This window comes from Cydia fagiglandana, chromosome 5 (genome assembly GCF_963556715.1).
Source record: "Cydia fagiglandana chromosome 5, ilCydFagi1.1, whole genome shotgun sequence".
NCBI lineage: Eukaryota > Metazoa > Arthropoda > Insecta > Lepidoptera > Tortricidae > Cydia > Cydia fagiglandana.
In genome coordinates this window covers 18,541,068-18,565,296 of record NC_085936.1, presented here as the reverse complement: position 1 = coordinate 18,565,296, position 24,229 = coordinate 18,541,068, and the positions used below count along the sequence as shown (strand labels likewise).

The window sequence follows — 24,229 nt, the reverse complement described above, 5'->3', positions numbered from 1 at the left end:
CAGTACCCATTTCATAGAATCTCAAGGAAATGCCCATATAGAAACTCAAGAACACCCTTTGTAGGAATTAGTTCCACCCCAATCCCCCCATTTCTACTTTACTATACGTCAACTCCAATATGCTTTATTGCATCACTTGATACGCCTTGCGACCCGATACTGTCATTACTGAAGTCGTGAACCCAAAGGACCGCATTCGGAAACGAAAATTGAATTTCAATACATTTACACACACTAGAGATGGGCCGAATACTCGGCAAGTTTTCCGATGTTCGTATTTGGTCGAATTATTCGGTTAAAATACCGAAAATACGGCAAATATTTTTATTATGTTTCATTTGGTTGCAACACTGTAAAAGTTCCTCCATAAGTTTACAACTACATATTTTCTTCCATCAAGTTACGATAATTTTTCCCGTTGTCATTAAAACACATAATGAGACATGTTGATTCCATAGGATGTTTTGATTATTTTGAGAGTGTTGATTTGTTTAAATACTAGGTTTCTTGGTTTGCTGAGTAGGTATCTTGTATTTGACCTGTTTGTTTCTAGGGATTATCATAGGAATCGATTTTAGAGTGACATTCCATTTCCAACTGCAGCTGCAATACTGTTCATTTTAGGGCATTTCTCAGGAGGGCCGGTTTTACGTGTCCGGGGCAGTAATTGATTGAATTTACTGTTCAATAAATCTGAATTAATTTAGGCATGATCTTCAGCTTATATTCTGTCTGGGACACTATCAAATTATTTATTTATTATTTATATAATACAAGAAAAAGAAATTCAAATGCCAAAAATGATGTTCGGTGGGCGTGTCCCGCACCCAGATTTTATGAAACAAAAAATTATTACTCAAGATGGGGCATTAGATCGGAGTTATTATGGGTATTCACGCATAGGATATTAGTTAGCTTATCATATTCTTTATTTCACAATAATGTGTTTGCTCAACACATTGAATAAAACCAAATTTACGATGTGTCCCGGGCTAGTGACTGATATCGGTGTAATTTGCAAAACATGTCAGTACTCCTTCAAAGTTGTAGACCTGGACCCCTATTCGACAAGCGTCGTTTGACGTATCGTGTTGATCTCCCGTTGATGTGGGAAAAATCATAAGTTCTCGAATACGTACAATGTCAAAATTTGACATTAACAATCCACAGTTAGGGTGACAAGCAAACCAAACCGAACCACCCTTAGTTTAGAGTGGAGTTTCGGTTGTACCAAATGATATTATCCACCGTTGATGGAATCATAACTCAGTATGCGATAAAATCAACTGTTGATTTGACGTGGATGCGAAATCTGACAGTTGTACGTGACGAATTTGGCCCCAGGAACCCAGTGTCTCAAACATAGTATGCTTTAGTTGTGCCTTAACCGTTGAATAAAGTAGAGGTACAGTCACAGTACAATAAGGTGATTTTTTAAACGTTTCTCCGTCCTTCGCTGGGTTTGGTCCTATGTTTTTTTGAGATCGGTGGTGCAATTTACTCAGAAAATTTTATTGCAATTATCGTTATGTAAGTGATTAAGAAGTCATCGAAATTACGTAAATCCACCATTATTACATCTCTTCTGTATCGTTCATGCTATTTCTGTAATTGCTAAAAAGCGATTAATTTTGATATCGCTGGTGTTGATTTCCCTGGTTTCGGTGGATTTTTTGACCACCGATATCAAAAAAGTGATCACTGAATTCAAATCCTGCTTTGTAAACTAGTTTGTTGTACTAATTTATCATGTCTAAAAAGTGAAAGATACGTTGTACAAACGTAAAATTATGTTTGTAAGTAAATTATGTCATAGTAGGTACACAAAATCACTAGTTCACTATGAGTAGTTTTTTAAACCAGACGTATAGACCCAATGTTTCTTTCTCTGTCTTGATATTATTTTCCAACCAATTAAGTAAATTATGTTCGTTGTCCTCTGTATCACCGGAGGCCCTACACCTCGATACCTTTAAACATGTCAGACATGTTAAATAAATGTAGTCAATTAGATCCCACTTCTTTTAAAATAACTTGTGTACGTAAGTACTATGCAAGGTGAACCCAAGGGACAGGATGTACAGAACAAGGGATTAAAAATAAAATAGCATTCTAATGTCGAGATCGCTTCAAAGGCACTGAGCGTACCTACTGATCGATATTTCTAAAGGATAGCCATAGACACAAATTTAACACAGCAAATGTTTTAACAATCCTCAATGTCTTATGTCTTTGTCAACAACTTTTTTACAATTTAGCTCAAGTGTTTGAGGGTGCTGGAGATCATAATTAATTGGTAATTGGATCTTCAAGCATTACTCGACTACTTCAAATATTATAGTTTTAAATTGACGGAGTTCACGCTTTTAAACTCTTTTATTAAAAAAATACTTGTTTTCCGTATTGCATCACATTGCTTTATAAGTACATTAAATATTTAATGAGCATTGAACACCACTCAGGGCCCCCCCACATCTGGCATCGACATCGTCTTTCGAGCATCGGCGTCTGTCGGCGTCGGTCCAACGCTATGAAAAATGACGTCGCCGCGCAGTTGCGTCGACGCTTCGTCGACGTTGCTTCTACGTCGGCCATAGAATTGTAGACGCCGACGCTCGAAAGACGCCAGATGTGGGGGGGGGGGGGCTCAAGAGTGTATTGTTTATCGGGTATGCAGGTAACATAGTTTTTTTTAGATCCGTGTGCGGTCGGATTGCGTGAAATAAACATCTTCTCCTTCATGGATATAATAATGCAATGAATAAATGATTATAAATAATGTGCGAATTTGTGGTCGACAATGTCGACATGTCTGAAACTCGTTTCAGGACCACACATCACCCTATTATATGAGGCCAGTCATATAGTGTGGGATATCTTCTAGAGATGTTGATTTACAAGCCGTAATTTGGTTATTTTAAAATCTTGAGTCTATATCTATTAAATTTATGTAAGCTTCATTCAAGATCATTAGCTTTGTTACATCGCTTATCAACAAATAGGATTGAAAAATATGATTAAAATAATTATATAATTGAGATATAAAACCTAAATGTGATTTTGGTGTAAGCATTATTGAATTCGGTGACGCAAATTGATTTCAGTGCCTGCACATGATTTCGGTGTTTTTTAAATCTCAAATATCTTGAAAACTATAAGGTTCTAATGGAGGCCTCCACTACCAATTTTTTTTATATTAAGGGTAGATTTTAGGAAATAAACTCGCATATTATATAAATTAAAAAAAAAATTAGGCACCGAAGTCAGGCACCGAATGTCATCTCTGAGAATCGCCCTTTACTATGTTTTTTTACTATGGAAACGCGTCGCTGTCATTGTCATTTCCATAGTAAAATAAACAGTATTGCAGCTGCAGTTGGAAATGGAATGTCACTCTTAGCTGCTAATGTAATTGAAGAGTTTTCAAATACTTTATTAGAGTGATACAGATACGACTATACGAGTATGAACCGAATATTTGGCTGAATATTCGTATTCGTAAAACTACATATTTGCACATCTCTAACACACAGATCCGACTCATGTTTATCATTTTGAATAATGGGTTTTACTTCGTTTGTACGTGTGATATGTTACAGAATCTAGTAAATAAAAAGACTGACAATCTTCATACAACGCAACGCCGCAAGAATCGTCAATGTTGCAGATGGATAACATATTTTTATTATATTTTAGTTATTTGCGTTTTAAAACTGCAACTCTACTGCTATTTATTTCACGTAAAATTGAACTTGATAGACCGCAGTTATTAAAGCATTTTGAGTCTTCAGAGTTTTTAAAATATTACAATTTTTTATTTTTGTTTAATTAAATATGGCGTCATTAAATAGGTAAAAATATGACTAAAATAATTTTATTATGATTTAACCGTAGGTACTTTTGTGCATACGAAAGTCGGATTTTACGTTAAGAAGTCATAAATAGCAGTAATGTAACAGAATTCATATGTATAAAGCTAGAATGGAAAATAAAAGGGAGTGAGAAACGCGCTGTTGTATACAGTTGACTGTCTTTAATATTTAGTATCCCCTGGTTGAGCGTAACGCAATGGAAACAATTTTTTCCATTCGAAATAGGTAAGAGATATTTTTAGCTTCCTACAAAAAAGTTGCCTCGGAATTTGGCTTTTCGATTCGTCTAACATGGGATGTTCTCACAATTCAAAATGCTAACGATACTGTATTAAGTAGGTTAGTACATAATGAGAGAGAAAAAAATCTGACGGAAATAAAATTGTATGACCATTTACCATTACATTAACTAGGCAGGCGTCCAGTTTTATATCACATAGCCTAATGTTTAGTCCATTGCTTTCACCCAAATAGCCTAGTTCATTTTAGTTTTCATTAACTTTCAATAGTTCATACACCCTGGCGGGTACTGCCTCTACGTGCGTCCCAAGACACGGTGTACCCCTTACATTTCATTTAAAGTGTCAAAAGGGGCTCTACGTATTGGTTTTGGCTCCACGCACGTCTCTCATATGTCTGGGAGACCATTGTTACGTGATGGGAAAGACATAAAAATAAAGTTATATGTAGGTAGGTATTGTACCTACACAGTGACAGTTGCAGAGATACCTGACCCCTTCTGCATAAAAACTTCTAAATCTACCATACAAAACAAATTGGAATCATACAAAACAAATTAAATTCGCTCAAATGCACACTAGAGAATAAACCCCCAAGGCACTCAGCCATACTGAACTCCCAAAGAAAACATCCACCCTTGAACCAATCATCAATCGGCAACGAATTCCAATTAAAAGTTATCAAAGGACTTACCATATTTGCTCCGACTAATCTTCCAAATTAAACACGAAGATATTTAATAAAGAATATTTTAATCATAGACACTCTAGTTGTAACTTTCCAAAGTTCGTTAATATTGTTTGTTTGACTTCAAAAAAGTTATGCCTATAATTTCACTTAATTTAATCCAATTACTTTCTGTTGTAATTATTATATAGCAAATTGTACAGATCCCAAGTATGAGCGAAGAGCGAAACGAGCGTTCTCGTCCAAAGCTGTAATAACACTGAACGGGCCGCTACTACAATCTATTTTAATTCAATATCAGTGCCAGCGCGTTTCCATTTCCGCTTGAGGCTGGAAGCATAATGAAAACTTTCGTAGATAAGCGGTAATGGAATACAAACATGGCTCTAGGAATGTTTGGAAGCCGATTTATTATACGAAAAGCAATGCTTTCCAAATCTAAGATAAGGCAAGCTTTTAGATAATCCAATGTGCGCATCAAATCAAAACTGGGTAGGTAATTTATTAATATTGATTATTGATTGATATACTTAATATGTTTATACAAGCTTATGCATCTTACTGTGTCTGTGTACCTATACATGATGATGATTTCCGTGATACCTATGTCTACACTACGAGTCAAAATTTTAAGACAACACCTTGTTTTCGGTACAAATGAGTACTTTTATGCGATATTTTTTGCAGTTCGGGTGTCGAAGTTTATTTCCAACTGATTTTAGGTATTTCTTAAACAGGTCATTCCCTAAAATCTTATAGTTATGACCCCAAGGCGTGCCCCAAAATACATTGATATTTTTTTTACTGCGGCATACTTAGTGTTGATAATTTTAAGAAACGTTTGCGTTACACTTTATAAACTTAATATGTACATACTCGTAGTTTAATTTAAAACGTAATTAAATATCCATGCCATGTTGTTTTCTGTTTTTTTTCTGAGTTTGTTCCGTCATATATGAACATAACATATTTCGCTTTAGAATTGACTAACTCAAATAATAGTCATACAATTCGTTTTGGAATAGATAAGAGATTAAGAACTACAGCTGGGTGGTTTTACTGTATTCTAATACCTATCTCACATTGTTTACCTACTACATTGCATATCATACTTACTATTGGCAGGCGTGGCTCACTCCGCGATTTCGTCGCTTTGCTACAGGTAGCTAAAAGTACATCCGTTCGACCCCAATTTTGGGGTTTGCCATAAGCCGCGCGTGGCGCTGTCACCTAGCGGCCATATATCTGTGCTGATCGTGACAGACGCGTTTTGTTAGAGAGCGAGTCTTCTGTACCTAGTACTAATTTATTCTGTGCTATTGGTATGAAAACACTAAAACATTTCAATTTGACACGCAATCCGGAAACAATCGGTAAATTGAATTCAACCGAGGAATCAACCGAGATTAATAATAAGTAGGTAAGTAATACTTATTATCCACCAAAAGAGTAAATTTAAGGAAGACTTACATCAGCCGTGTCCGGCCCGGAGCTTCTGGCGCATCGTTTTCTATGGAAAGTATTACGTGATTGCCTCGCCTGTCATGTCATAGAAAAGTAAGCTCCGGAAGCCCGGACACGGCCCGGTCTAACGTGAGTCGTCCTTTACTTTTCTTCATTAAGTTTTACGCGGCTATTTGGATAATGTCTTATTAAAAAATTGTTGGTATTCGTTTCCTTTGCGAGGGCTTATTATAAAATTTTGCTTTTTTGAACCTTAAAGGATATAACCAACGGAGACGCCATGTCTATAATTTTCGGTACAAAATAGTCTGCCGTTTTTTGCGGGGGAGGGGCACATCAAATGTATAGGTAAGTACTGACGTTTATCTGACATGACGTACGTCATGTCAGATAAACGTCAGTCCATACATGTGGTTGACCATTGGCCGCCTATTTTCGAAAGAGGGGAACGCCTGTTAATGACCACTCCGTTTGGTTATATTCTCTAAGTTTTGAACCAGTAGCAGGGGAGTTGAAAATTTGTAGCCCAGCGCAAACTAACCACCCTTAATATTTACCCACTTACATCAAAAAGGAGTTTCTTTAGGGAAATTAAATCAAAAGTATTAACTCTTTCCCAGGCATAGTACGATTTATCGACCACATACGCGCCAATAGAATTTCAACTTTAGCATTCTGATTTAAGGTTCAAATTAGAATAGACTTTCGAGAATTGTGACATGTCTTCAAATTAATTATCAAAGCTATCCAGCTTTGCTATCAATCTATCTATCAATCAATTTGCTATCTATCTATTTGCTATCTATCAATCAATCCTGATTGGAATATATTTGGATTTTTTTGGGAAAACCTTGTAGATTCGTGCGGCTTGGAAAAGGGTTAATTAGGAGTTAAATGTAAATTAAAGCGATAACTTTTAATAAGTAATTATTACTATCATAAACTGAAATAGATTTTATATACAAAGGAAAAGTGACCAAGCCCTTCAGCGGACGTAAAATATTTAATATAAATAATTTTATGTGTTTCCTAGTTAGGTCTTAACCAACGTTAAATTTATTAATTTTCGCTACCTAAAGTTTGTGTGAAAGAGATCGCTTTTAACCGATAATACCGCCTGTACTTTTACCTCTTATTTTCGGTAATCTTTGTATTTTTTTCTGTAATGATGTGTGCAATAAAGAGTATATATTTGTATTGTATTGTATTGTATTGTAGATACCTAATATTATACTATTTCATCGCTCAAAACTGAACTGATTAATACCAAAGAAAAAGTCTTTGCTATTATAACTGCGAAAGGCGCCGAGTATTATGTAGGTAACTAATAACATGGTAATAATACAAATCGACTTAAAATATGTAGGTATTAACGCAAAAAGCTTAACGCTTAGTGCTATATTCATTCTAAAAACAACGTAACATATGTAAACCACAGTCTACAGACTTTTTTGAGTTCCTGGCAATTTTTAACCACAGTTTTAAGATACCTACATATTTTAATTCCTTAACCGGCGGCTCGGCGGCGGCAGCGTGTAGCTGAGCGGTAAAGTGTGCGGCTTCCAAGCTGAAGGTTGGGGGGTCGAATCCGTCCAGCTGTAAAGAAGTCGATTCTACTTTAATAATTGTTATGGTTTTGATATAACCTCGACGATCGTCTTGGTGTTCGACGCGCTTTCACTTCAATTCGCACTTTTATACTTCAAAAGCAAATCTAAAACAAGAAAAACATAAAGAGACTTGGTTTATGGTGGGGTGCTGCATGGGCTGCCCCGTCGTTAAAGCCTAGAATTTTTTCATAGATTTAAATCTATGTCGTTTCCTACGGATGCATATTATGCTTGTGTGGCTCTGGGCTATAACCGCGAAAATCGAAGTTCGCAAATTGCGGGCATTTTTCTCTGTCACTCTAATTACGCCTTTATTGGAGTAAAAGAGAAAGATCCCCGCAATTTGCGAATTTCTGTTTTGGGGGTAGCCCCTCTGTTTATCGAAGTTATAATTTTTGATCTAAGCCATTACGACACTCACTTCATTTCGCATGCACCAATCAGCTTTCTACAATGTCATGTCAAAATAAAATCAAAATTGTAACAAGTTGCTAAATGTGAATTGGAATCAAACAGTGAATTTAAAATTTTAAATGATTATTCTCAGATATACTCGTAATGTCTACGGTTTCATAACTTTGGTACCTACCACAATTCCATACCGAAACGATGGTAATAGCGTTACCTTATTCGGCTCACCAGTTAGCGCCACCAGCACACAAAGTCACGTCAAGTGTTAAATAAGCGTTCACTCAGCCATTTCTACTATACACGAAGGAAATTAATTACCTTGTAATTTACTATTTATTTATAGTCGCGAAATTTTATACCTATTTTCTTAGTAAAGCTCTTTTTACTAAGAGATTTACCATAGGCATATATTTGCCATAATCACGTTAATGTCATAGGGCCCAACATTCGACGCGAGAGGTACTACAGTAATATGATGACCTGAAGTGATGACCACGACCACTCTGTCAAGAGTGATACCGACGAAGAAGAAGAGTCATTGAATACATCTGTAAAGATTTTCTAGGAACAGCCGACTAATATGTACCTATACTATATATCTAATCAATTATCTAAATACTCTTAAATTACATTAAATAGGCACGTCGAAAATTTGCTCTTTAAAAAATACTTCTATCTTAACTGTCATCTGCAATAATATGTTACACGTTACACAACGAAGGCTGCAAAACTATCTGACTCGATCTTATTTGTAGAGCCATAAGAGCGTGTCACAAATTTTTGCGGCCTTCGAAAAGTACGAGTAACATATTATTACATATAAATGTATACCTACATGAAATGATTAGTTTCATATTTTGCAAAATTATAATAAAAGAAAACACTGTGTCGTTTTCACAAAGCCAACAGTTTATTTTGATTGTTAGTATTACATAAAGCGTCTATCCTTCAGACCAACTATACTGAAATATAGACTCGTCATTTCATATATTTATGATATAAAAATATCTAGGGAAATAATAGAACGACTTAAGTTGATTGGAGATTTTTATATTGTTACAAAATAACAGCAATAAATAAATAATATAAAAAGCACAATACATTTTTGTATTTTATTCCTATACACATCGAGTAAATTTACCTAAACTTGTCTACCAAATAATGACATAATAGGTAAAGATATCATATTTACACTTATGAACATGTCAAACATCAAATTATTCCTTGTCAGATTTTAATAGACTTGCTTGATAATCTGAATATTTTAATTAAGTTACCTACCTACTTTTTAAGCCACAGCTTACCCTAGTAAAACCTACTTAAAACGAACGCTACCTCGTCACATTCAAATGTGAGTGTTAACTCATGGAACGAGTGGTCATTTTAGGATCGGTTTAACCCTAGGTGCCTATTTAATTGTTATATTCACAATATTAAATTATATTTAACTTGTTGTGCTTTTCAAAGTCATTAAGTTGAACAGTTCAGTTTCTGTTTTTAAAACTAAACTGCTAGTATGGCAAACTTATGGCATTATATTATTGTCAAAATATTAGTTAAAGCTTTCAGATTTACCTGCTACGTAAGTATATTCTATGAATAAATCTATTGTATAAATCATTTTAGGCCATGTATAGAAACACGTACATTCAGAAAAATTGAAGCCTAGGCCTTCGTATTGCGTATAATGTCACTTAGGCCTCATTTAGACTATACGAGAACTCGCATGCGAGTTTCATTACATTGCGGTTTTTGAATCGGTTGGTTGAATTGGACGTAACCAACAGTCCGCAATGTAACTAAACTCGCATGCCAGTTCGCGCGCCGTCTAATTCAGCCTTCAGCTCTTAGGCATAGAAAATCAGGGTTGTACATGAAATGGTTCCATTTGGCCTATGTTTCCATTCGGTTGACTGTACAGTGATCATTATATCTCATTGTAACATAGTTTTTAACTGCAGTAGAATTGGAAGCAAGTTTACATTATTATACTAAACAGTATTGCCAGCCAACGAACAACATTTTACTAAATCAAACTATAGGAACCCAAACATCAGTTCACGATCTTTGATACGATCTGTAGCCATTGACAAACGGCACTTGTTGACAACGCGTTTGTAACATCAGTTGGCAACGGCTTACTTATACAAAAGGAAGCTAAAGCTAAGATACACCCCTAAATATTTCATAGATTTGACAAGCATGAATTTAACTCGAACCACAATAAACGTTAGATGTATAAAATAAGGCATAATCAAACATTTAATTTGAAACGAAAAGTGTATCAACAAAAGAGAGGCATAAATTAATGAAGAATCGAGAGAAAAATAAATTAAGATAGGAAAGTGGAAAACATGTCATGCGAAAATAAGTTAAGGTGGATAGGTTTTAGTTAAATCTATTAGTTATCGTCAATTTATAAATAAGAAGCTTATAAATAACAATAAATAAATCTTAAGGCACTGTTTTAGGTACCAAGATCACAATTTTATCATTTTCTAATGATGTTCGTGCAATAAGTTAAGACACAAACTAAACAACGTCCAACTTCTCTCGAGTTTTCGAAAGTTAGGAAACTGAAACTTAACGTATAGCTATCATATTCGCAAATAGTGCTCAGGACGCGTATTCAATATTCATGGGTTGTTAAACTAGACGGACTTTAGTGATTCCGATTTCTCAACTTAAAGGCGCGGCAAAGAAAAATTGTGTCGCAGGATATCAAACTTCCTGGAATCCACGAAAAATTATGACGGAGTACGTAATTGTGAAGATATAGGCATAAATAATATGCTACGACACATTCAAGACTTAAATCTGTGATCGATCCACCTATGTTAGCAAGCCACACGATTAAAAGCATGGAATGTTCACTAACAAGAGACAGTCGGAGAACAGCATCACAACAGTGATGATCGGACGGCCGACTGAACAAGCCAAACTATTGCCGGAATCGCTAACGAAACATAACTTTAGTCCGCACCTTACATCTTTAACTCTTTCACTTACAGTTATCTGGTAAATACTTAAAAAGACATAAGCGCATACATTTAATTATTTCCGCATTGTGCAGAATAACAATACCGACACAATTTACAAATATTCAAAACTTTGAACTAAATAATACCTATGCGATCTCAACTTACGTCCTAAGACTACTTAATAAATTAATTCCTATCGGATACATATATAAATCGTTGTCGAACATTTCTATAGTCGAATATATTTACAATGGCGGGGTATTTACACTGGGTTCTATTTACAGTCGTCCGAGCGGTGCACGACCCGCGTGCGACGCGGCAAGTTCCACTTTCACTTAACAATATCAATGGTAGGAGTACGACGACGGTAACACGACGTCTCCGACGTAGTAGAGCGCGCTGGCGTACCAGTGGACGCCCCGGGGGCTGTCGGCGGAGCTCCAGCCGGCCGTCCAGCGGAGCGGCGCCATGGCGGCGTGCGCCAGCGAGTGGCTCTTGACTACGGCGTAGCAGGACGCCAGCGCGTCGTCGACTATGACCGTGCCCGTTTTCGTCAGCGGCGCGAACACGCCGCGCTTGTGCACGGGTCGGGTGTGCGTCACGCGCGACGGCCGCATGACGCCGCCGGTGCCGCGCGTGAGTAACACGTCGCCCGGTCGCACGTCACCCGCGAACGCCTCCCGCCAGCCGTCCGCGGCCGCCAGCAGAAGCAGATGCGACGGAGTAGCCGTGATCGCTACGCCGTTCTCTGCTGTCACTTCTATGAAACTTCGAGTCGCGTTTGGATCGCGGTCGATGAATGTTACAACCTGAAAACATTGAATATAGGCTTTAGTATTTAATCCTCTAAACTCTTGACGGATTTGTTAAACACAAAATCTAAAGGACGCCGTAATAATATTGTAGCTATCGGAGTGAAACCAATTATCCGTTCGCATCCCGTTTCAGTATCACGTTTCTTAGCTTAAATGATTCTCGGAGGCTTTAGCGACCGATGGGACAAAATGTCTGATGCTTGAGGGATAGCTAATGAATTCCCTTGACGATTGAGTAAATTAAATTAAAAGCTATCTATTTAATAAAATATCCTTATTTTTCTCGGACTTTTGTTGAGTTTGTTTTGTATTGTTTCTTTCTACAGGTATCTATAGGGTTAGTAAGTATTGTTGAATTTTTTTAAGCGGGCAGTTTAGGATCGTTTTGGACCATGAGAGCTCATAGTCCTAAACGGCCAACTTAAAAAAATATGGTATGTCATCACCAGATCATCACGTAATTTTTTGTGTTTTTTGCGGTGCGAGTATAACCTATGTTATGAGTCGCAAACATGTAAAAATTATGGATTCTCGCTCCCTTATAATGAAGAGTATAGTTTGTAATCAATCTTTAAATAATTACATAAAGTATTGTAATGAACAGTAATTTAACTTGTTACTTAAGTAACAGTTAAATTACTAAAGTTTTGTGTTAAGGATCATTCACGCTAGACCGGTCCGGAGCTTCCGGCGCTTCGTTTTCTTTGGAAAGTACCACGTGATCACCGATCAGCCGTCGTAGAAAATGACATGTCGGAAGCCACGGCCCGAGCACGGCCCGGTCTAGCGTGAGTCCTCCTTTAGGGCTGATTTTGACGGCGCGCGATCTGGCATGCGATATTAGTTACGTTCCGGACTGTTGGTTACGTTCAATTTAACCGACCGATCAATGTAATGATACGTGGGTCAAAAACTTGTACAGTTCGCGCGAACGCATTAGTTTTCTCTCCTGTGGGCAATAGTTAACAGCTTGTGGGCATGTAAGTAATGATTTTATCATAGTTCTCTATATAAAAGGAGGACCTTTTCACGTGGATAAGGGTTAAATAAGAAAATTAACCTTTATAGCCCTTAACTCTTGTGTATGTCTACGGGAAAGACGTAACACAATAAAGTTTTTGACCCGCTCGCATGCGAGTTCTCGCATCGTCTAAATGAGCCCTTAGTCAATAAATCTGTTGTGATAGATATTGAGCAAGGCTCACCTCCGAGTACACCATCTTGCCGCTGTCATCGGCAGCGAGCACTCGGTCCCCTATCCGCAGGGTGCCGATATCTCGAGCGCCCTCCGGCGTGTGCACCACCGAGCCGCCCGGGAAACAGCCGGCTCCCATGCCGCTTGAAGATTCTGTAAATGATATAGTTTCACTGTTAGAATTCTAATACTTAATCTAGTAATCTTTACGTACTGTAACTAGTACACCATTTATTAAACTCAAGGAAAGTTTTATAGAATTTATACAATTCTGTTATTCCGAGTAAAGATAATTAATTTCACGATTTAGTAAAACAATATTTTTTCGCTCCGTGAAGGTGTAGTCAAAAGAGCTCAACTTTTATATTACAACCGAACGGTATGGATATGATGGTCGTTTTTGCCTACGTGACAGCGTGACAAAACGGTGTCCGTCATTTTCTATCCCACGGTGTTAAAAAGTGACAATTATTTTATCACGTGGATGAAGATGGATAAAGCCATCCATAATATACCGACAGGGCTAGTTACATAAAAGCCTGTAATGTCTGTACCTATACATTAAGTAATCTTATTAACAGCGTGTTAACAGTAAACAACAACCGAAATGGATATCATAACATGGATAACATGTCAAAGCAAAATTGAAAAAGACATTCAATGCCCAGAACTGGAGTCGAACTAGCGTCTTCTGAATTCGCGGCTTTTCTTTCGTAAGTGAGCGTTTCTTTTATTTTTTTCCATTTTTATATACCTATTGTGACTTTTATTGCCACTTTTGTGTTATTTCTACTCTTCTTTCCTGACGGGATAAAAAAAATGTCCCACAGTTTTGTCATATTGTGCTATTATTTCCCCATATACTTTGCATGGCGGTAACAAAAAGGAAAGTTTGAAAAATGTATGGAAATTTTAGGGCACTTTTTCTCCTATAAGGATGAAAAGGGCTCGCGATCCTTACTAGAAATAACACAAAAGTGGCAAAAAAGGTCACAATTTACATATAAACAAGGCACAAAATAAAAGAAACGCTCAAGTATATGACAACTATTTCAGTTCATATTTTATGTAGTAGATATAAATACTTAACTACTACCCACACACAAATTAAAGTACTTAATTAATAAATGTATTTTATTCCCCAATTATAGTCATTACCTAATCAAGTTTTGTCCTAACGCTTTTATAGAAAACTAATTTCGTTAACGGAGCTTTATAATGCTGTTAAGTACTTTGTAATTTAAGAATAACCATTCCAAAATGATAATCACAGACTTTGGAACCACTAACTGACTGTTTAAGTGAAATTAAATGAAATCATAGACAAATTGTAGTAAGATAGTATTTAAATATTTATTAAGTACATACTCGGCGCTTTGTCTGTTTAAGACAAAAACATAAACAGTGTTTATATATTAGGGTAACAATTAAAACTATCTCCTTTGAAGATATCTACTCACTTCTTTAAAATTAGCACATCAAAGGGATTTAAGGGATTCATTCCACCGAGTACAATTATAGTACAATTATAGTCTAATCTAATTCGCCATTTATAAATGATTATATACTTAAGTTGCTTATTTTTAAAGCACGAATTAAACTCCTTTAATTTTTTAAAGAACCCAATGAACAAGATTAAATCTTAATAAAATACTGCTGTGCTTTAGGTACCTTTAGCTTCTATAAATCAGTTTATTTTTAATCACAATATTTTCACATATCCTTTTTGATCCTCAATACATTAAACATTGATATTCGACGTGGCTTATTCAATTTCACGCCAGCCATAAAGCATCAATATGAAACGAACATGCATCGCGTTCGCGTGTCCCGTACACGGCGCGTAATGGCAATAAAATAAACTCGCGGACATAAAATCGTGCAGAGGACGATAGTAAATTAGCTCGGAGCAGTCATATCCCTTTAAGGAATAATGCGCCGGTAATTAAAATCCGATAAGATGCGAAACAAAGCGAATGTGACCGAGCAGGCTATCGGGAGCAGGTAAGCTGCCTCTCTTGTTACCGCGAGCTTCCCACGGAATTCCAAACCCCTAATCGCTAACACGAATTGCTAAAATTTCAAACCGTTTTACTAAAACTTTTTACTATTGTACTTTAAAAAAAACTAATCAAAAAAGTTTACCTAGCTCAAGTTAACTCCGTTAACATATTTGTTTATAATCTAATATTATTTACCTAAATCCTTATCCAGCTTAAACTGTACCTGTCTGTAATCTCGGATTCCAAGGTTTTGCAAAAAGTGTTTACGTGAAGCTAAATGGTATTCCGAAGATTAGTGGAAAACGGTTGTCCGTAAGCTGCCGCTTGCTTCGCCTTGCACAGGCTACTAAGCAGCAAGGTTGTAAAGCCTCATCACTACTGCCAAAAGGGTGCAAGAGCAAAAGAAATTGAATCGCGCTTGGTCCTTATTCATTACCGGCAACATTACAGAGGGTGTGCAATTACATGCGCAAATGAACACGAAGAAGCCAATACGTCACTGCATGGAAAAGCCGCTGGCTTCGTTTGCGTGAGCTCGTTAAATTTTGATTTGTTGTGTAACCGACCGATAAATCCAGGCGATCTCCGCTCACAAAGCCTCGCCCCTCCGGACGCGTTATACAATAACCGCACAAATTAGATTTCGTTCAAAGTCAAGCGCTTATTGTCGATATTTGTTTGTTGTTCAACGCATCACACGAATCATTGAATAGACGTCGGCCACCTTTGCGTTTTTTTCGCATCGGGATGCAATTCATCTTACAGATAATATATTAACAGACACCATGATCGCTAAAGAACTTGGTAATAGGTAGATGTGGGGTAGCAAAAAATATGTCAGCGTTTCCGCTGGATCTTTAATTAACCACTGCTACCATTTATAATATGAAATAATTATAACTTTAGGTGCAAAAACGATGTACACTTAGGTACATCTTATTTGCATCGTTTTTAATATATAGTTAGCTATTTAGTTTGATAGAACGGATACTTAGACTTCCGCCTAATAATAGAATTAGGAATCAGTTTCCGTGAACCGGCCAACAGTCAAAGTACGGAATGACGTGAGACGAAACGTTTGACGGCTAAAGATGTTGCGATAAGGACTTGGTTCAACGGTCTGAGAAGGTTGCGCATTACAAGATAACACCCAAACAAACCAGCCTTAGGTACTCGCCTATTCGATACTAGTTTTGAAATCAAATGTTTGCTCAGAACAGGTCGTGACATGATTTTTGTCAATCAACTAGTGAAGTAAGTAATAAAAGGAGCGTATTAAGTGATCAAATCATAGTTTACGTAATTTATTTGTTCCAAACCAAGTATACAATTTATAAGTATATTTGACATTGTAAAGCGGACATTGATCTTTATCTATTTACAAGAACTTTGAAATAATTTAAATGTACATTATATTACTTTCTCCGTCGTTCCTCTCTACCACCTGAACCGCACATATTACCTACTACATAAAACATATAATTACCTACTTAATTAACGCATATGCGTTCGAATAAGCCATTACATCTAGTTTCATTTAGAAATCCACTAAAAATCACAGCGCCTTAGAACACCTATTTACATATATACATACTTCAAAATTTCCCACTCAAAACCTCACATTTCCATCCGTATGTGAACGCCGATTTACAAGAACTTTGAAATAATTTAAATGTACATTATATTACTTTCTCCGTCGTTCCTCTCTACCACCTGAACCGCACATATTACCTACTACATAAAACATATAATTACCTACTTAATTAATGCATATGCGTTCGAATAAGCCATTACATCTAGTTTCATTTAGAAATCCAATAAAAAATCACAGCGCCTTAGAACAGCTATTTATATACATACTTCAAAATTTCCCACTCAAAACCTCACATTTCCATCCGTATGTGAACGCCGCTATCCATAAAGTGCGTGAACAGATAACATACTTTAGCCGAAGATGTGCCGATAAGTGGAGCTCCCCTCCCCTCGGGCGCGGGGCGGCGGCGCGGGCGCGCGGGCGCCGCGAGTGGCCGCGGAGACCCCGCCCCGCGAGGACCACCGGGAGAGCGGGCGGACCTTACCCGGTACACACGTGACACACTTCATAATTCATCTTACGTTTTTGTTTTCCATGCGCGTGAAAGTTTGTAATTGGTCGTCTATTTTATTTACTTTAAAGACACTGCACCTACTTTAATCTTTCTAGTTTGACCCATTGGTTGACTGGTACAGAATGCCTTAAGGCATTAAAGGGGCCCACTGATTAACAGTCCGCCGGACGGTATTGGCCTGTCAGTTAGAACAAAATTTTGACAGTTCCGAACAACTGACAGGCCGATACCGTCCGGCGGACTGTTAATCAGTGGGCCCCTTTAGTCCGCCATTTGTACCTTCATGTGTTGTGAAATAAAGATTAAAATAAATAAATAATAAATATTTTTATAGTCTAGTCACTAGTGTATGTCAGTAATGTATATTACCTATATAGAAACTATGGACTTTATTATGTAAAAGAGTCCTAAAGCCGCTATCTAATAAATACTTATAAATTATTAGAACAGGCGTTACGGGGCGAAATTCCCTAGTAAATTTATTTTGCCTACCATTAGACATTATTTTATTTTTATTAATATTCTAAGATAATAAAATTATTGAACGGTACGTAATACCTCAAATAGTATTTAAAAATACCTAAATAAAAAAGTTATGAACCTCGGTCACGAACAGAGCACATCATAAATTACTTTAACAAAAAATAATAATTTGCATAGGTACCTACCACTACGCACAATTGTTTGAGAGCGTTTTTAATTAAAGTAAAAATGGAAAATTCTATTACTATCTTACTTAGAAAATGATGCTTTAACTCAGAACTATCGTCAAAACTAATTTGGGTCATTAAAATCTAACCTAGATATTACCTACCCCAGTGAATCATTCAATATGTAGGTATATTAATAAGCAGTTAATTTTCTTCCCACTTTGAATCCATGTTCTTATAGGTAAATGAGGCTACCTATGTAATTGAATAACATAGGTTCAGGCAATTAACGTTTAAGTTAATATGCATGCGTAGGTAGTTAGGTTTAACTATTTTAGAATAGATAACGTGAAATGGGGTGAGTAGGGTCAAAACTGAAATTCAAACCTCGATAACATTTTATTTTTACATATGAAAACTGAATGGTGTATATAATAAGTGTTCCTAACGTTTGTATTTTAGTTTTTATTTTATTTTGGGTACTTAGTTCCATTTCATAACTATGACGATAAAGAGGAAAACCCACCTCACCCTGTAGTGCCTTGTATTTGGGGTGAGAGGGGTTTTCATACAAAGGTGATTTTGGAAGATTGTTGGATCGATTTTTATTTATTATGCGTATTACTATAGCTCCATTCTAAATTGGAATACATTATTTTTGTAGCAGTAGCCTTAAAATCCCTTCTCACCCCCCTCTCAAACCTTCTCTCCCCATTCATAATCCACCTCTCCCCGCGAAACCTACTCACCCCGTTTTACGGTACTTATCAAAATTTAACTTTGCAACTAGTAATCAATCAAATATATGAGCAAAGACATAATTTGTTCAAAGATAATGTTACCGTCTGTTTTATCCAATCACAGAGTAAAATTAATGATATGTACTTACTAATCGGTAGTAGGTAGGTTTTATAACTATCAACAGTATCAAATTACTATAAATATTCAATCAACTCATTCCATTTAACCGTATGATTCATACGTTGATGTCGTTGCAACAAATTGTGAATGGCGAAATGTGTAAGTAAGATAAGCGACGGCTTTTCAATAAAATATGCAAATAGTGTCAGCTTTTATTACCATAAGTTGTGAGCTATTGCACTGAGAGCTCATTATAACTTTATACCGAATAGAGTATTGACTGATAGTTGCTGATATATGATGAGTTTCGTATAATATACAAATAAATTGAGATTACTCGTTAGAGACGGCAGTAGCCGGTTTCAATTATGCAAAACTTTAACTTGATTGTAAGCGATTTCAAGCAACAACTTTTGCTTTTCTTAAACACCTACACAATGTTGCCAAGTTCGATGTCGTATCTAAATTAGCATAGCGGATAGATTGTTTCAAACTTAGTTCATTGCCGAGGTCGCACTTAAGTCATTCTTTGTTCATTTTTTAGCACTTATGAGTCAACACTTATCCTTAGCTATACAATAATAGCCTTATTTAAAGACAAAATTATGCATTCGAAGTTACATAGTAGTAGCAAAGACATATGTAACTTCGTATAAGATGAATAAAGTCTAAGGAAAAAACGAGCCTCGGAAATCAAGAAATATATAGTCATTCTCGCATAGATGGCGCACACACCTTTGGCCTATGCTCGGCTAGATGGCGTGACGACACGGTTTCATATTTCACAATTTTAACACATAGATATCAGTGAATGAGCATGGATCAAAACAATATAAAAATAATAAAATCATTTATCCATATATTTATATTTTTATGATAATTTTATACCTACGTGTTAATTTGAGTTTTAGTCGTAAGCTGGGCGTTTTCAGAAATAAATTTTGAAAACCTGATTCTTTCACATTTGGACGTTCTTGGGCTCATTCTACTCAGAATCGACAGCATTCTCCATCCCACTATTAAAAAAAGATCTCCCAAAATGTCCATTCCATTACGTCACGTTTTTTTTTTTGCTAGCCTATTAAGGTGTCCCACTGCTGGGCAAAGGCCTCTCCCCTTGTCTTCCACGACTCCCGACATAGCGCCTGCTCTGGCCAGTTACTGAGAAAGGTGTCTAGGTCATCCCGCCATCTCCGTCTGGGCCTTCCGCGTCCGCGCTCTCCTTCTGGCATCCACTTGGTAGCTACACTAGCCCATCTGTCTGGATACTCTGGATGCATGCGACAGACGTTTTAGTATGAAAAAAATTTCACTTGTATGTGCGTGACGTAGTGGAATGTACAATTTTCATACAAATTTTTGGGACATTTTATTTTATCATCAGAATTGAATATGCTAGTGATTCTGAGTTGAAAGAACCCAAAAACACCAGGATCTGTGAGAAACGGGTTTTCGATATTTATTTCTGAAAACGCCCGTGTGTCAATGGCAGTCAATTTACAGGGACTACAAAATTTACTATGACAGGACCCCTCTGTACTATCTATTCTCTGTGGTGGTAGTAACATGTACCTGGTAAACGATAATAGGTAGTACGTAATAAAGTACTTTATTTGCAAAGAGACTGAAGTGAATTAAATGGGTTTTTCTCCAGGCGAATCATTTCTCTTCAGAGGTTAATCTTTCAGTAAATTACGTGATATTTGCAGAAATAATTTTTTGAACTGATCATTCATTTGGTATCAAAAAAAGCTCGGCTTATCATTTTCATCGCAACTGTTAACATCATAGGTAATAAGAGTCCCTTAACTTCAAATTCGGGTAAGTCCGTCTGTCAGATTATCCGACTTTGGTATTAAGAAATGGTAATAGGGTAGATATTTACTCAGAGGGTCTAATGGATTTACCAGAGTTTGAAATTAAGAGCCAACAGGAGTGGTCTTTTCTCCATACAAACGTACTCGACTGTTTCCTCCGTGGGTTTTGATGCTAGAACAATGTTTTTTTCAACACAGATTAATATTGTCAATATCTGTGTCGCACCGTTTTGCTTTTTTTGATATTTTTGTTTTTTAAGGCGCTAGAGCCCTTCAAAAATGGCCAAAATGGCCTCATCGACTATGCTGCAATGAGAGACGTAGTATTCAAAACTGATATCAACAGTCGAGTACGAAACCTCGATTTTTGAGATTTGCGCAGGATTTTTCGCCTTGTCCTTATCGCACTAGTTTTAGGAGTTTCCGTTAGCGAGACGGGTATATTTACCTAAAATATTTAAAACTCAGCTCCTGTTTCGTCTTAAGGGACACATAACGTATTCGGAAATCGAATGAGTAGTGAGTAGTAGTAGCAAATCGCAGTTCTGGTAGATACTGCGTTTAACCCCCGTCATTTCCAATCAAATATAACCTCAATAAAAAGTGAATGAACCTTAAAAATCCTTCACATCAGCCGTCACCGTGTGGCCCCTAAAATCGTGTGGGAACGTCGCGAAGACCGCAACCTCCGGGATGTGGCGTCTCGGGTGTCGCAGAGACAGAACCTTTCGCACGCATGCTCGACTGCCTGCTTCCTACTACGTAATGGATCTTATGGACACGATTTTGTATTCGCGGTGATAGGTGGTTAGTAAAGTCAGTATCTAGATATAAATACATTATTATAGGTAGGGTAATTCGCCAGTAACTGGACACCTGTTAGTAACTGGCCACCATAAACGATGAATTCTATTCACCTATAAACAGAATTTATTTTAGTATATTCTATTTGTAAGTGAATAAAATTCATTTTTAGTTTAGGGTGGCCAGTTTTTGGTCGGTGGCCAGTTACTGGGGAATTACCCTACCTTAATCGCAAGCGGCTAACGTATGGGAAAGTTTTCTACCACCATCAGGCTTGTAAAAACCACAAAGTAACAAATAAGCTTGGCATCTGGGTCTATGAATCTTCTTTATTGATAATATACAATAGGTATTTAATGAACGTAGCATCGTTTGATAATATGTATTTTAAAAAACTTATCAATATTGCATTTTTATTGCATCCACACAACGAAATTTTCTATAACCTAAAATATTTTTATTTCTTTTCAGAATAGGTATTTGAAATTAGAAGTAATTAATTGTACCTATTGCGTTTATAAATGTTAAAAAGTTTAATAATTAACCTAGGGGATAAGTTCGCTTCTGTGCCAATTTTAAACCTTGTATGTATTTGTAAGTAATCTATTGTATTTCTAATAAAATATAGAACATTTAAATTTTACGAATATTTTCTGAATTATTTAATTTAAAAAATGTCTGTTTATTTACTTTTTTTATTAATTAACGGACATTGGCTACATAAAATCAAAGTAAATGGCTGATGAGCATCGATGGTGCCCAGTGGACCTACCACGAACCACGTTCGATGTGTTGCCTCCCTGTCACACTTACGTACGAATTTACAAGTGCGACAGAGAGGCAACGAGTCGAACGTGGTTCGCGGTAGGCCCTCTGTCCCTTCTTAGTTTCGACTGAAGGGCACCACATAAACGGCATTCGCCGTAACCTCATAACCGGTTGGAATACGGTTACTGGCATTCCACGATTTAAATATCCTAACGTGTTCTGGATTCAAAATTAATAAAACTCAATATCATTATGACTCTTCACTTGTTGAGTGGCTTTGATAAATTTAGAAAAAGTTATTATAAAAATGAATAGCTAGTGGAAAATTAAGTGAATGAAAAAATCACTACCAAATAATATTAGGAAGTATAATATCTCGATTACATACCTACAGTCAGTAACGAAAGTAACGGGTAAAACCAAAAAAAAAAATAAGAACGTATTTTTTTTTCGTAAATAAGACTATGCATCTTATGCAAACTGCATAAATAGGTATAAGTTGCCTTCTCTGTGCCTATGTAAAAGTATTAGAGGATACTTTTTGGTCGTTATTCTATCTGCTGCTATTGATGCTCGGTGCCTACCTACCATATAAAATGTCCGAAATTATAAAATATAAATAATATAAATTGTCATTAAAAATCAATTCAATTTAATATTTCAAAATTATCTACATCTTTACGCACACTAAAAGGGTTTTCAAAAGCGCATATAATACGCGCCTTAAAAATGCATTTTTGGTGTTTATTTAAGGTCTTTACAACCCTAATTTATATCAATATGGACCCTAAACGACACTGAATGGCGACTAATGTCATATGAAATAGTAATTTAATTCAAATTATTCAGATGTTGTTTATCTTTTATACTGTACGCGTCACTGGTGCAACATGCACTTTAAAACTTGTCTCATAATCGGTACAAAAATGTCAAGTAAATGTCATTAGAGCAATGAGAACTTGCGACATAAAAAATAGTATAAAGGTACACTTATTGTATCTGTTCATAATTGATATTAAATTTAAAGTTGCTAAATTGCCAATGTATTAAAATCTTATGCAATTTATATTTCTATACATACGTTAGTGTGTCCGGCCAAGCCAAGTTCGTAAGAAAAACCGCGTGACATAGCATTAATAACGCTATTTGATGATGTATTTTTTTTTTTATAATTTATATAAAACAAATAAAGAACAGACAAGCTCATTCTTAATTACTTTTTTCTACATGTCAAATAATATTGTCATTTTGCCATCACCACCAGTAAGGTTTTTATATGCTGATTAATAATCACAGAAAATTTATAATCAAATCAAAAACCGATGATTCGACGTTGTGTGCTTCTACAAGTTTAATCCTTTGACAGCCATGTCGCAAACTATCATTAAAACACCTTGAATAGCGCCCCTGACCACATCCTCAGTGCACCTAATGACATTCGTCGGTCGTCCTTGAGTCGTCGTGACCACGGTCACGCCCCATTTACCAGCCGTGTCAAACCTTAACCCTTTAAACGCTACGACTATTTTAGATAATACGCTATTGTGAACCTTATTTGAATGCATGTATGATGGATTATTAAGTAACCGTGCGGGTCTGTGGCCTTTTGGCGGTCAGACTTTAACTGTCGCGTTCTCAGAACCACATATAAAAGACATGCTTCTTGCTGCCCTATCTATAGACACCGTTTGTGACATTCGAAATTTCGTTGGTTTTACAGATAGGTACTGTGTAAGTATCGGAAAGTTAAAAAAAAATCTGGAAATATCTTGGAATTTCAGCAAAAACTAATAGGAAAGGAGAGTTTTGATATAAAATTAAGGAAACTTTCATTCTGGATACGGAGAGTTTCGATCCCCATACCTACAAAAATTCCCGTTTTTATTAATGTGAAAACTTATCAACATTAGATCAGTAGTTTTATTATTTAACATACATATTAA

General features: G+C 36.3%; 1 protein-coding gene across 1 annotated transcript in view; it reads right to left on the bottom strand.

Annotated features, from left to right (window-relative positions):
• Positions 1 to 10,275: 10,275 nt before the first annotated feature.
• The window catches only part of LOC134664658 (indian hedgehog protein), a 55,750-nt gene continuing 41,796 nt past the window's right edge, over positions 10,276 to 24,229 (bottom strand). The window contains exons 3-4 of the mRNA XM_063521401.1: positions 13,286 to 13,428; positions 10,276 to 12,074 (exon numbers count right to left, since the gene is read on the bottom strand). Of these exons, the coding sequence (XP_063377471.1) occupies positions 11,610 to 12,074; positions 13,286 to 13,428 (608 nt within the window). The 3' untranslated portion in view covers positions 10,276 to 11,609. The remainder of the gene's footprint in view (positions 12,075 to 13,285; positions 13,429 to 24,229) is intronic.